At 42.9% G+C, this 14,757-nt stretch overlaps 1 protein-coding gene across 1 annotated transcript in view; it reads right to left on the bottom strand.

Annotated features, from left to right (window-relative positions):
• Positions 1-2,776: 2,776 nt before the first annotated feature.
• Positions 2,777-14,757, bottom strand: part of TSHR (thyroid stimulating hormone receptor) — a 50,554-nt gene continuing 38,573 nt past the window's right edge. Inside the window, exons 10-11 of the mRNA XM_064153652.1 lie at positions 5,662-5,850; positions 2,777-4,184 (exon numbers count right to left, since the gene is read on the bottom strand). Coding sequence (XP_064009722.1) covers positions 2,777-4,184; positions 5,662-5,850 — 1,597 coding nt within the window. The remainder of the gene's footprint in view (positions 4,185-5,661; positions 5,851-14,757) is intronic.

Below are 14,757 nucleotides of genomic sequence, written 5' to 3'. Positions count from 1 at the left end.
CATACCACATCTTTCCAATGTCCTACTGCTTCCCATGGAACAAATACTCTGGTTTGCTTGAAGGTATAAAAAGGTTTGCAGTAAGTGATCCATATTACTTTCAGAAGTACATTTAAAATAAATGTTGATTTAGTCTTTCCCTTCTAAAAAGAAACATGACTCAAGTTTGGATATTCTTTTCCACTGGTACACTAGTATCTGTGAAGTCTGTAGCATAAGGTACAGTTTGTCCATTAAAACTTAATTGTCTTAACTGCTTAACATCTTAATTGCTTATGAAATACTAAATAAAAGCACTCAGGACATTTTTTTCTCCCATTATTAGTCCAGTATCAGAAGACTGCCAGAAGCCAGAGGAGTGGGTTGCATCTCATCATGCACCTATGAACTTTTAAAATACCTACCTGAAGGCAAAGATTCAAGCAATATTCTCCATTCTCATGGTAAGTCTTCCAAATAGATGAATGAAATGATCAATGACAATGTTAGTAGCAGTCCTACAGAGCTAGTCTCTACAGCTGGCTGAGAACAGGTCTGATGCTGCTTACCTAACCAGCTACTGAGGCTGCACAAACTGGTGTGCAGAGCAGATCCTACCTCATGTCTTGATGCCTGCAAGAGATGTAGTGAGCTAGGCCCTGGTTCGTTTGTATGTGGTGTATGGATGAACTGATCAGAGTCAAAATCAATATTGCTCTGTCTTCATTGAGCAGCAAGTACAGCAGAATGCTTTAGTGCTCTTCTGAAGTAAAGGACTGAATTGTTCCTTATGTCTGAGCTTGAATTTCCTTAGGCATAGTGTGGAGAACATGTGTCTAAGCTACAGAAAGCTTGTGGCCAACCAGAAGTATGGTTTATGTAGCTGTATTGCAGACATTACATGAATCAGAGATCACTACATGAATTTCACAAGGTGGAGAGGTGTTCTTAAAGCATATTGGATGAACTAACAGCATTTCATTCAGTAACTAAAGCATATGAAGTAACTGAAGGCATGATCTGCTCCCCCCCTTTGTCTAAGTCTACCTTTGAGTTGCCTTAACAGCAACTGCTAACAGGAAAGCGCTATCCCTGTAAGAGAGGAGCAAGTGAGGACAACCAGAGTGGTGAGAAAGCAGTAGTTACAGGGTGTCCAACATAACAAATGTGCTCAGATTAAACAGTACTAAAGAATGGGTAATTAGGAGAAGAATTAGTACAACCTTAAGTTTCAGGCATCAAAAAATACAAACCACAGTGTGGTAGTTTGAGGGATCCCAGGTCTCCTTAAACAAAACCATAGGGACAGAGGTCCATCCCAGGGGGATGGACCTGCTCATCCCAAGATACTGTAATATTGTTATTCTATTCCTTTTCTGGTATCACAGCTTAAAAGTGCCTGACTTGACCTCTCCCATCTCCCCTCCCTGCTTCTCTTGCTTCCACTTCTCCCAGCAGCGTGTGCTCTTACCTTGGCTCATGGGGGAGCTGGTGGAGAGGGAGTTGAGCCACTTGCAGGCCCAGCTGGGGAGGGGCTGATTTCAGCCTACCTTCAGGACGACTCAGGGTGGAGGAGGGTGGTTTGGGCCTAGTGGATTTTATACATCTTCTATCTGTCTGCCTTTTGTATATATGCTCTTGTAAATACAACATCTCTTTCAAACTTCCAGTGTGTGGAGTCCTCATTCCCACTTGTGAAAAGAGGCAAGAGCCGATTCTGTTCTCCAGAACTGGCTATCCAAACAACACCATCTCCTAAGTAAGTTTATCAAAGAGTGAGAGAAAGATAGTAAGGGAATTTTTGCAGCACACAAAGACACATGCCCTAATGTTTCTTGCCTGTTATGAATGGCCATGAGATGAATGCCATTTTCCTTTTACCACAATAAAGGCAATGTGAAGAGGCTTCTTTTCCCCCCATACCTTTAAACCAAGAACTGCAAATGGGAGACTACCTTCATTTTAGCTCAGGATGGCAGAAACAGAAGGAATCTGTTCCATTTTAGCCCCTGGTGGAAGTTTTAGAAATTTGCTGTTAGATAAGCAGTTGAACCTCTTGATACATTGGCAATTGGCATTTGAGAATGTCAACCTTTTTTTTTTTTTAATCTAATTTTAATTACAAAACTTTGTCCTTTTTTTCAGTCATACAGGTACCTCCATGTATTATGCTTTGTCTCCTGCTCCCTTAAACTTTTTTTAGATGAGGTTATATTTTGTATTCAATGAGTTTATCTAAACAGGAGAGTTAAGATATAGGACATTCACATCTACTTCCAGTATTAGCATCATAAAGAGTAGGTTTTGATCTGCACTGATTTCAGTGAGACCAATCAGTTCAAATGAGTGACATGTCTATAAGAAGATCACTCTGAAGGTACTTTCAGACATCCATTGTGCCTAGAGGATGAAGCCAGCCTCAGTGATGCCCAGTGACAGAATGAGGGTCAATAGGTGGAAGTTGAGGCATAGGAGGTTCCATGTGAACCTGATTAAGAAGTTTTTCACAGTAAGGGTGACAGAGCACTGGAATCAGCTGTCCAGGGAGGATGTGGAGTCTTTGTGGAGATATTCAAGAACCATCTGGATGTGTTCTGGTGTGATCTGCTCTAGGTGATCCTGCTCTGTCAGGGAGGCTGGACCAGATCTTTCAAGGTCCCTTCCAGCCCCTGACATTCTATGATCCTATGATCACAAAGGATAAGCTAGGGAGAAAGGATATGGAGAATATGCTGTCTTCTCACTTGATTCACTGTTTGTACAGCCACTTCTTGACCAGGTGGTGCCTATTACACTTTTACAGCTCAGTTTGCTTGCATTCTTCCACAAGAATTTGGTTCTGCATTGCTATAGCTGGAAGGTAATCATTGGCTGGCTCTTGAATGCTTGTAAGAATCTGACCAACCCCTCGACTCATTCTCTGTCCATAAGAGCTGCTGCTGTTTTTAGCTGAGATTGTCTGACCTCTGTAGACTTGAGCCTGATGCTCACATATGCCAAACTTGCTCAGCAAGATAAACACATCTCTTCGGAAAGCTTTGGTGAAAATAGCATAAAGAAAGGGGTTTGCACAGGAGTTGAGTGGGTAGAAGAGCACCAGCAAAATCTTGGAATTGGTGACAGTTATCAGTGGCTTGTTCATGATGGCAGATAAAGCGTGGAAAGAAATAGGAGCCATGCACAGGAAGTCAGTGAAAATCAACACAGCCATCCGCTTAGCAATTTTAGTGTCTTTGTCCCCTGACTTATACTGAGGGTTTCGCACCGTTAGGTAGATTTTGATGTAGCAGGCACAGATGATGACAAAGGCAACAATGTTACATATTAAAACGAAGACGACATACGCTTCAGCTACCACTGTTTCTGTGTCCATAGGCAAGCAGATGCTGACTTTGCCATAGCTGCTGATGCCAACAAGAGGCAAAAGGGCAAGAAGGAAGCACGAAAGCCACCCTCCCAGCATGATCAGTGAGGCATGTCGGAGGCGAACCTTTCGATCTGGGCGCATAGCAAAGGTGATGGCATACCAGCGCTCTAGGGTGATCACGGTCAGAGTGTACACAGAAAGCTCACTAGCAAAGACTGTGAAGAAGCCAGCTGTGTTGCAACCAGGCCCGGTCTGCCACTCTATAGCATGGTTATAGTACTCCGACCTGGTGTAGAGATCCACTGAAGCAATGAGGAGGAGGTACAGCCCCATGCAAAAATCAGCAAAGGCCAAGTTACACATCAGAAAGCGCGGCACAGTCAGTTTATAATGGCTGGTGAGAAGGATGAAAAGGACAAAAACATTACCTATGATGGCCAGCAGGTTCACAAACCACACCACAATCCTCAGAAACTGATAGCCCATTATATCCTCACAGGGATTAAACTCATCAGGCTCTGGAGTGCATATTACATCTTCATTGCCTCCACAGACAGAATAGTCATAATGGCTGTCAAAGGTCTGGACATCTTCCATTTGAGGGTTCTTGAGCTCTTGGCCAAACCCAAGATTTCCTCCTTCATGCTCTTCCACAAAGAGGTAATAAGGGGAATTTTCTTGAAGATTTGTGAACTTGTCATCTTTGTCATACCCAGTATCAGTCTGCTCTGTGTATTCTTCTGCATAATCTTTGTAAAACGGACCTCTGAGGGCTTGCACTGATCTCTTACGGAAGCTGTAACTGCCACTTTCGTTGCACGTCAGGTACTCCAGGATTCTGAAAGAGGAGAGGGGGAAGTCACTGCTGGCATTTACAGTCTGCCTGGAGTACAGCATGTAACCAAATGGAGCCCTTCAGATCAGTGTGAAGGAAAACACAGCTATGAAAGTGTGATCAGGTAAATTTCTGTTAGCAGAACTTGAGTGTTTCTGGGCTTTTGTTAGAAAAACAACCCAAAAAACAACCATATTTTCCCTTTCTCTGATGCTGTCAGCTATCCTCAGTAATAATTTGAGGGTTTTGGCACCCATAATCCCTCTCCCTTCTTGGGATCTACATTTGTAGAAGCTAACAAGACCTTTACTACTTATATATTCTTAGATAATACATACAGTATCACTTATCGGTTTTGCTCACAAATCAATTCCTCCCAGAACTTCCATTGTTTTAATTTCTGTTCTGTGTGTTTGTTGTAGGTGCTTTACAGCTAACTTGCAGTGTAGTGGTTGGGAATGCTGAACATCACGATATGATTCACCTGTAGTTGAAAACTGTTCATATTTTGACTAGGAAAAAAACCCTGTAATCTGGCATAAATTTTTTGTGATCACTGTGATCCACTGTCACAATGCTTTCGGTATTGCTCATTTCCAGGTGTGCAGAATTCAACATTGCATAGCATTTGGGATTTTATACAGTTGTGTCTGATAATTTTTATCTCTACTAACTGATATGCAAATACTTGTTTCTTTCAGTCATCAGACTGCGCTGTGTTCTTCCTGCATATTCTACCTGTCCAGGTTTTGAATCTCTCCACTCCTCTGTTTCTTTTTGATCATCACTTTCCCAGTTCTTTGTAACTACCAGAGCTATTGCTTTGTGTGTTTGTTATTGAATAATTCATATAATTCTTGTAGCATGTTTTTAATATACTGTGTATTCCAAACATAAATTCAGTATTGCAGAAGTCTGGGGCTATCTTCCTAAATCGGGCACTGGTCTGGATAAGAATTCTCTAAACCTTATGAAACTTTGGAGAAAAGTGCAATGGATTTGCATTCTGCAGTAAAATTCTGCTGCTAATCACACTAAATCCTCCCTCTTTCCCACCCTGCCACCTTTTCCCTGCCACAGATGAGTGGCAGTGTTTCATCAAGACATCTTTATTTGTTTTCTTTTCAAGAGCTCTCCACACCTCTTCTGATGGGTGGCTGGAAATCCTGCCATAATGGAATTTGAAATAATTTGCCTACAAAGTTATTAGAATGATTCTCTAAGGGGTTTTTGTTTTTTTTTAGTCAGAAAACATAGGAGACGTAAGGCCATAACCCTGCTGTCGCAGAAGGCCCTGCAAATTGTTGTATCAAAAACTCTTTCTTCTGTTAGCTACAACTGTCATTTCTGTTTCAAAGAACGTTCCCTGTACCTAGAAAAAATAGTCACAAAAGTACCAAGAGATGTAATTTTATATGAATAATAAAACATTGTCTTCACTTAAGTACTTCAAAATGGATTTCACGTTAGTGAAACTCACTCGCTGCTTTTCTTCCAGCTCTTGAAAGCACAGCAGTGACTTGGGTATGACAGGTCAGCTCGCATTAGCTGCAGAAATACCTTTGCAGCTGGTAATTTCTTTAAAGTCCATGTATTTTTGGCCATTAATTCTTTAAGGCTTTCCAGTCCTTTGGCTGGAAGGTTAGCAATTGCTGTTCTGGAGACATCCCTGGGTAAAGGAAGAAAAAGACAAATACCAAAATATCCAGTGACTGGAGCAGAATTTCTTCAGATTCTCACAGTAGTTAGAGATTTTCATATAATGTTACAGCAAAAATAAAATCCAGGGGAGATGGGGATTTCATAGCACAGAATTCTAGGTTGGAAGGGACTTCTGGAGATATCTAGTACAACCTACCTGCTAAAGCAGGCTTGCCTAGATCAGGTTGCACAGAAGCACATCCAGGCCAGCTTTAAAAGTCTCCAGAGAAGGAGACTCTGCGCAGCCTGATCCAGTGCTCCATCACTCTCAAGTGTAAAGAAGCTTTTCCTCAAGCTCAAGTGAAACCTCCTGTGTGCTAGTTTCTACCCACTGTCCCTTGTCCTACCACTGACCACTACTGAAAAGTGCCCCATCCTCACGACCTCTACTCTTTAGGTATTTATATCTATTTATAAGATCCCCTCTCAGTCTTCTCTTTTCCAGAATAAAGAGCCACAGGTTTCTCGGCCTCTCCTCATGAGAGATGTTCCAGTCCTCTAATAATCTTTGTGGCAGTCTGTTGAACTCTAATAGTTCCCTGTCCCTCTTCAGCTGGGCAGCCCAGAACTGGACATAGCACTCCAGGTGCAGCCTCACCAGAGCAGAGTAGAAGGGGATGAGAACCTCCCCTAACCTGCTGGACACACTCTTAATGCACCCCAGAATACCATTGGCTTCTTGGTCATGAGGGCACACTGCTGGCTTATGGTGAACCTCTTGTACACTAGATCCTTTTCCACAGAACAGCTTATCACTTTGTTCCAGTATGAACACTTCCCTGTGATTTTCTCTGTATTTTTAATCTCTTGCTTTTCATTGTCTCATAGTGCAGAATATGAATGCTAAGAAACATCAAGACTTTTGAGGTTACAACTTTAAAGCCAACCAGACACAAATACATATGCAAAAACAAAGTTCCATTGGTAGAGCTATGGACCTCTTTAGACTCATTTCTACTAAAACAATGTTCTTCATAAACTGAAATTTAAATCTTCTCTGTCCTGTTATTCTCCAAAAATGTAATTATTGTTATGTTTGTTGCTTTCTATTTTATCTGATGCTGAGTCCACCTCAGCAAGTACACCACAGTTTGTAGGGCAGGTAGATGTCCTTTAGAACTGGCAGGTGAATGTCATACACTAATTTTACTGCATTGTCCCAAAGCCTCTCCTGATGACACTTGAGTTCAAGATGTTTTCTCAGAGTGGTACTCTGTAAAGAAGTAAACCTCTAAAAAAATGTTCTAATGTGGGAGCATTGTTTGAGCACTTTCATTACAACCCCTCTGATAGTATATAATAAATAATTCCACTTTTTTCTATGCAGTGTTTCCCAAGAGTATTTTTCTTAGCCCTCCAAAAGTCTAATCTGTTCACTGATTTCCTGCACCTAAAAGAAGACACTTGCTAATTTCAGGATTTAAACAAGTTGTTCTAAAACATTTGTGTTTTGCTTGTATTAATTTTTAAATTGAATTAGAAATTCCCTTCTCCTTTTGAATGAGAGCTTTTTTACTTCTAATAGCTTATTTGCTGTCATACATACTTGAATATGTCACAATTAGTTGATTTCATCCACATCAACTTCTTGTTTTGTTCTTCTGGAGTCCTTTTTGAAAGTTAAGGTATGTTTCTACCAAGCCCTTAACTGTCTCTTAGAGCCTGAATACTGCCTGCTATCATTTTATCTTTTAAAAAAATCACAGAATAGTTGGGTTTCTAGATCAACCAATTTGACCTTCCTTTCTCCAAGTCACCTGGAGCAGGTTGCTCAGACCTGTGTCCCATTGACTTCTCAGTGTCTCTCTAACTGGAGACTACATAGCCTCACTAAGCAATGTGTTCCAGCCTTCAACCATCCTCTACTGTAAAAACGTTTATTCTTTTGTTGAAATGGACTTCCCTGTATCTCACTTTGTGCCTGCTGCCCCATGTCCTGTCTCTGGACACTACTGAGGATACTCTGGCTCCATTTTCCTGATTCCCTGTCTTCAAGTATTTATACACACTGATAAGATTCACTTGACTCTTCTCCAGACCAAACATTTCCAAACGTCTCAGCCCATCCTGCTACAACAAATACTCCAGTCCCTTTTTCAGCTTAGTGGCCTTCTCCTGTTTTTTTTTTTTTTCACAAATTTCTTCAGTTTTATAGATCTCTCCTTCTGAAGCAAAACATCTTGGTAAACTAGATCTTCAGATAGATCTTACCAAGACAAGGCTGGCCTTTCAGCAGCCCCCATGGGTCTCCACCAAGTCCTCATGGAGGTGGCAGCTACCTGCAGGAAGGGAACATGGTTAAAGATTGTGTAATGGGAGTTGTAAGACTTAATGAAATGGAAAGAACACCTCACAAACTCTTGATAGATCTTTGAAGATGTTCTGGCACAAGAATATGGAGAAAGATGATCCTGTTTGTGCAGTGAAATGGGATTTCTGAAAAGCCTCAGCAAAATCAGGTATCAATGGTTGCTGAGATAACCTGTATATGTGACAAGAATAATAACTCTCCTGGATTAATTAAAACAGTAAGTGTGGGTGAAAAGCCTGGAAACATGCTTTCATGCTAGAGGAAGAACTGAAAATGAACTGGTATCTGAGTATATGCATCACTGCAGCAGTGGCCCACAGATGCTAAGCTAGTGCTGGTGCTGCCATAAACAGTGTGAAAAGAGAACACAGAGAACAGGCAAGAGGTCAGAATTTTCAGGAGGATCTGTCTCAAATTGAAGTGACAGTAGAAGAGGCTAGACAGGAAACTGATAAAATGAATGGTAAGAAGGGCTGGATGTTTTTTACCAAAAATTTCTTAAGCAGATCAAAGGAGGTGGTTGAATTGGTAAAAGAGACATATAAGCTCCACCTTAGCCCCTTGCAGGAAGTCAGCAGTTGAGCCACCAAATAATGTTACACTTGGAAGAAGGCAGCACGTAGAAGAGCACCTGTGAAAACAGGTTCTCCCTTTCAGTCTTCTCTGAGTCTTGTGCTTAAGATCTGCTTGGAGTCTCCCAAGATTTCCACAAGACCTTTGACAAACCCCTACAAAGGGTGATATGGAAACCTGTAGTTATACTACTTCTGGGAAACGTCAAATATTCAAGATTATAGTAACCTGCTAGCAAAATTAACTTCTAGCCTAGATCCAGACTTTATTATGTAATTAGTCATTGGACATTGAAACCTAATCATATATAATGTCTGAGTAATGCAATACCACAACACTTGCTCATGTACTGGATGTGGTCCCTCAGCAATAGTGTAGGTTTACACTGTGGGGTGTAAGAGCAACTAAAGCACATTCAACCAGTCTTAACATTATGGCTTGTTAACTGGTTTGTCTCTTCCTCACACGTTTTCTTATCTTCTGTGGTGTTTCTAGGCTGTTCACCTTACATGAAATTTACTTGTTGGACTGAATGTTGAAGAGACATCAGAGAGCTTCAGATGAATGTGGGAAAGAAACACAGTTTATGATTTAAGAGGTGTTGCTTTCTGAACCAGATGTTTATGTAAGTGTTGCCCAGATCTAGCTGCCCAGATTTTTGTTTGCTTGTTGTGGTGGTGGTGGGTTTTTTTTTCCCCTCGGGTTATTATTTTTTGGTCTAATTCTTTAAGTCAAGTTCAGAACTAGATGTATGGGATAGTAGCTTCTGTCGGTATTTTTACAGCTGGAAACATGAAATTGCAGTATGAAATCAAGTAACAATGAGAATTTAAAAGACAGATAATTGAGAAAATGAGACTGAATGCATCATAGCACCATTGGGAATTGAAACCTAATCATATATAATGTCTGAGTAATGCAATACCACAACACTTGAAAAAGCATTACCTATATAACTGATAGGCTTAGAATACTGTTAATATCGATTATTAATTTTGTATAATTTGTAACAATTTGGCATAGTCGGCAGGACACACTGTCATGGAAATTTTACATCATTTGGGTACAAGGTAACAGGTTCGGGTCTAGGATGGGCAGCTAGAAATTGCTGGTGGCCCAAACTGATTTTTTAAACACTAATAACAAATGCTCAGGAAAATCATGTGTAAATCCTGGCTACCTCTCTGGTGCAGACCCTAAAGGAGCTAAGAAAGTGCTGGTGAAAAAATCCCGAGCCTGGAGAGAGAGCTTGCAAAACTAGGCAAGAATGGGAGGCTTTTTGATTTGTTTCACTGCGTACCTTGCAGGACTTAAAGCTAGCCTGCTTCCCCGAGTTATCCCAAGCTAGAGGAGGGTCAATACATTTGCTCACAGCTTAGCCAAAACAATAGAATGGGCTCTGCCCTTAGGCAAAGGCACCTTAGCGTTCTGTTCAAACTAGAATATCCTCAATTCAGCCGAGGAGAGCCAAAGCAGCCTTGGAAAACCTGCGGAAAAACTGCCTGGATTGTTTTCAGCTGCAGGGGCAACAGCTCCTGGCTCCTCCGGCGCGCTGTAACGAAGCCACGGCTGCGCAGCTGGGCCGAAAGCTGCGCGGAGGGGACAGGCAGTGCCCTTCCGAAGCCAAGAGACAGTCGCGCTGCCAGGCTTCGCATGCGCAGTGCACTCGCTCGCACCGACGCCAGCAACTCGAGTTCAAGCGGAGTCGCCGAGCGGCGCGGAAAGGGCGAATCAGAATGCCGCGGCTGTACCGGCACAGCAGCGCCCGAGCAAACGCCGCGATGCAGCGCAGGAATCCAGCTCGCCTGCGAGCCGCAGGTCCCGCCCGGAGGCAGCACTTCACCGAGCCGCCAACTCCAGCCACAGGCGGGTAAAAATCGCGAAGCATCCCGGCGTGGTCCCGGGGAAAAGCCGCCAACTTTGAACAGCAAAAAGATGCTAACTCTACAGCCTCAGCTGAGAGCACATATGACAAGGCAGCACTGCGTGACAGAGGCGAAGTCTGTCACAGAGACGCTTCCCTGGTCACCTTTGAATCTATGGAAATGTGTTCCAGCCTGGAACGAAACCGATGTTTCACTGGAAAGCCTAGAGGGTGCGATTCTTCCCCGAGCAGTGATTTCTCCTGCAATCCTCTTCTTTCAAAGGAGGACTAGGTCAAGCTAGCTCTTGCCTTGGATATAATGCCCGAGCACCACTTAAGGCTATTGCGTCCATGGCTGCTTAAATCTGTGCTGCTGACATTCATTAATAACTTAAGGAAATGCAACAGATCTACTGAAAAAGATGACACTGGTCTCATGAGTAGCAGCAGTATCCACAGAAGTGCCATGAGCCTCAGCAGCAGCTCAGATGTTCCAGATTCGCTCAGCAGGGGAGTGTGGAATTCTTCCTCACCACGATATTGAATAAAAACTGTCACTGTGACAGAAATCCATCTCCATCTGGGGGGTGGGAAACTGAAAAGCTCCATATACATTCTTGATGTGGTGTCACAAAAGCCAAAACCCATCACCGGTCAAGGGGGTGGGGAGATGGGCAGATGGGCAGAGGCCAATGGGATGGCATTCAATAGCTTGAAGCGCAGGGTGCTGCACTTTGGCCACAACAACCCCATGCAGAGATACAGGCTGGGGTCGGAGTGGCTGGAGAGCAGCCAGACAGAGAGGGATCTGGGGGTGCTGATTGATACCCGCCTGAACATGAGCCAGCAGTGTGCCCAGGTGGCCACAAGAGCCAGTGGCATCCTGGCCTGCATCAGGAATGGTGTGGTCAGCAGGAGCAGGGAGGTTATTCTGCCCCTGTACTCTGCACTGGTTAGACCACACCTTGAGTACTGTGTTCAGTTCTGGGCCCCCCAGTTTAGGAGGGACACTGAGATGCTTGAGCGTGTCCAGTGAAGGGCGACGAGGCTGGAGAGAGGCCTTGAGCACAGCCCTACGAGGAGAGGCTGAGGGAGCTGTGATTGTTTAGCCTGGAGAAGAGGAGGCTCAGGGGAGACCTTATTGCTGTCTACAACTACCTGAAGGGTGGTTGTGGCCAGGAGGAGGTTGCTCTCTTCTCTCAGGTGGCCAGCACCAGAACAAGAGGACACAGCCTCAAGCTGCACCAGGGGAAATTTAGGCTTGAGGTGAGGAGAAAGTTCTTCACTGAGAGAGTCATTGGACACTGGAATGGGCTGCCTGGGGAGGTGGTGGAGTTGCCGTCCCTGGAGTTGTTCAAGGCAGGACTGGACGTGGCACTTGGTGCTATGGTCTAGCCTTGAGCTCTGTAGTAAAGGGTTGGACTTAACAATCTATGAGGTCTCTTCCAACCTTGGTGATACTGTGATACTGTGAGATTAATAAAGAGTGCCAGGTATTTGGGCGACACTGTTTTGTCTTATGCTCTACTTAGAGTAATATGGTTTGTACAGTTGTATACTCTGTATAATGTGTACAGTATGTAACCTGTGCTTGTATATAACTTACTGAGTTTTGTGCAAGACAATCTGCATGTAATAAATCTTACCAAAGGGTGTCCACTGCCCAGAAAAGCAACATGCTTAAGGCAATCCACACAAGAAACTCTTGTGGTAGTTAGTTGCCCTCATTTAAGTGGCCCACGGCCAGAGGGTGGGATTGTCATGGAAGATACACGTCCTGGCTTGCCCAGGCATGATCCTATCACCCCCTTCCCTCTGCTGGGTGGGGGGTCGAGGGGAAGCAGAGTGCAGGGAGATGACAAGACTTGCCCAGAGTTGTACTTCCTAAATAAGGGAAAGCAGGCTCCTGATTTTACCTAATGTGGTCGGGTTTGACGAACTGCCGTTTTGATTGGTGAATCTCCATGGTCCAAGGGGCTGTCACATTTTGGGCAATGAATAAATAGGCCTTTGCCACAGTGCTTTTTGCTTTTACTTTTGCTTTGCCTGCAACGACCTTCAAGACATCGACAGAATTCCCTTTGAGTTTTGGGTTCTGTCTGATGCTATTTTGTGAGTAAATATTCAAAGCCTCTCTCTAAGAAATTTTGTAACTATGTTCTCTTATGCTGTTCTGCCTCAGTGGCAGAAAGGAACCTCTCAAGTCTCATGGTGAGCAAGAGGTATAATTGAAACTAAGAACCTCTTTCCAGTTTTAATGTTTGTATTTGCTAATTTTTTTAATGTGTTCTAGTTTGCCTGTTCCCTGTGTGTATAAGTATCCAAACCATGCATTTTGAACATTGTAAATAAGTTTTCAGTCAAGATTTAATGTTTCTCAAAATTATTAGCTATCTTCACCTGGATATAAAAAATTAATATAGATTATTTCATTTACATATTGTATGTATATATTGCACATACAATTATAACAATTACCTATATGCTGAAAGATTATTTAAATATATGAATTAGTAATGTTTGATTATGAATATGTTGCTTGAAGACTTCCTGTGCCCAGTAACAGAACAGAACCTCCTACAGTAAGATTCAGTCCTAAATTAGAAAATGATGTTTTAAAGAGCACCTCTGCTTCCTGGAGCAGAATTACTCATGTATTTTGTATGATAATTGTTGATGTTTTGAATTTGGACTGTATGTCTTGTAAAAGCATATTATATAATGAGCCTGATAGTATTTTTGTTGAACTTGCACTCTAGGTAGCAGCTCTTGTTGGTGCACTTAATAAATTAGGTCAACTGAATCACTGAATCCTAGCCAAGATTTAATTTTCAGGTGAGGAGCAGTGCATTGTCATTATGCTTTATTCAGTGATTCAGAGTATGGGGCTACAGATTGGACTTGTGCTGAAAACAGTGTGGATTACACAGGAATAGTTTGGGTATTGCTTAGTCAGGCCTTCTCTGATTCTCACAGCAACCCACCAGGAAATAGGCTGAGTGTATTCAAGAAGCTGGTAGTGGACACAGCATATGTCAGCTGACCCAAACTGACCAAAGGGATACTCCAGACCCTGTGTTTGTGAGCAGAGAAGGACTTGTGGGTAATGTAATGCTTTGGGGCACAGAAATCATGAAATGGTAGCATCTTGATTGTTAGAGAAGTAGAGTGGGGTCAGTAGAATACCATCTTGGGCTTCTGATAGGGAAACTCTGGCCTGTTTTAGAGACTGGTCAAGAGAGTCCCTCGAGAGGCAGTCCTGAAGGGCCAAGTAGTTCAGGAAGGCTGAACATTCTTCAAGAAGAAAGACTTAAATAAACCTGGCTCTATCAATTTAAGACAACTAGGAAAGCTTCTACAAATATATTAGTAACAAAAAGATGACTAACTAATGGAGACTCTCTGACCTTTATTAGATGCAGGTGGGAGCTAGTGGTCAAGGATGAAGAAAAGGCTGAGGTACTCATTATCTTCATTGCCTTAGTCTTTAGTAATACTACTAAGACCAGTTGTTCGCTGGATACCCAGTTCTCTGTGCTGGAAGATAGGGATAGGGAGCAGAACAAAGCCCTGTAATCTAAGAGGAGATGACTAGCGCCTTGCTGCACCATTTAGACACACAAGTCTGTAGGACTGGATGGCATACACCGTAGGGCACTGAGAGAGCTGGCAGAAGTGCTAACCAAGCCCCTTTCATTTGTTTATCAGCAGTTCCAACTAACAAGAGAGGTCCCAGCTGGCTGGAGATCGGATAAATACGGTACCTATCTACAGGAAGGGCTGGAAGGAGGATCTGGGAAAATACAGATCTATCATTCTGACCTTAATACCAAGGAAGCTCATGAAGGAGATCATCCTGAGTGCCATTAAGCATCATGTCCAAGGCAACCAGTCTGCAATCAGGCGCAGTCTACATGACAGTTCATGAAAGACAGGTACTGATTTCCTTCAATAACAGTGACCTGCTTAGAGGATGAGGGAAAGGCTGTGGATGTTGTTTACCTGGAAGTTAGTAAAGCATTTGACACTGTCTTCCACAGTGTCTTTCTCCTCAAGCAACTGGCTGCTCATGGGTTGTATGGGTAGGCACCTCACTGGTTTTAAAAATGGATGGATAGCCAGGTCCA

The sequence above is a fragment of the Pogoniulus pusillus genome, chromosome 1 (assembly GCF_015220805.1).
Source record: "Pogoniulus pusillus isolate bPogPus1 chromosome 1, bPogPus1.pri, whole genome shotgun sequence".
Lineage (NCBI taxonomy): Eukaryota > Metazoa > Chordata > Aves > Piciformes > Lybiidae > Pogoniulus > Pogoniulus pusillus.
The sequence above is the reverse complement of the archived record's forward strand: the minus strand, read 5'-3'. Positions and strand labels throughout refer to the sequence as shown.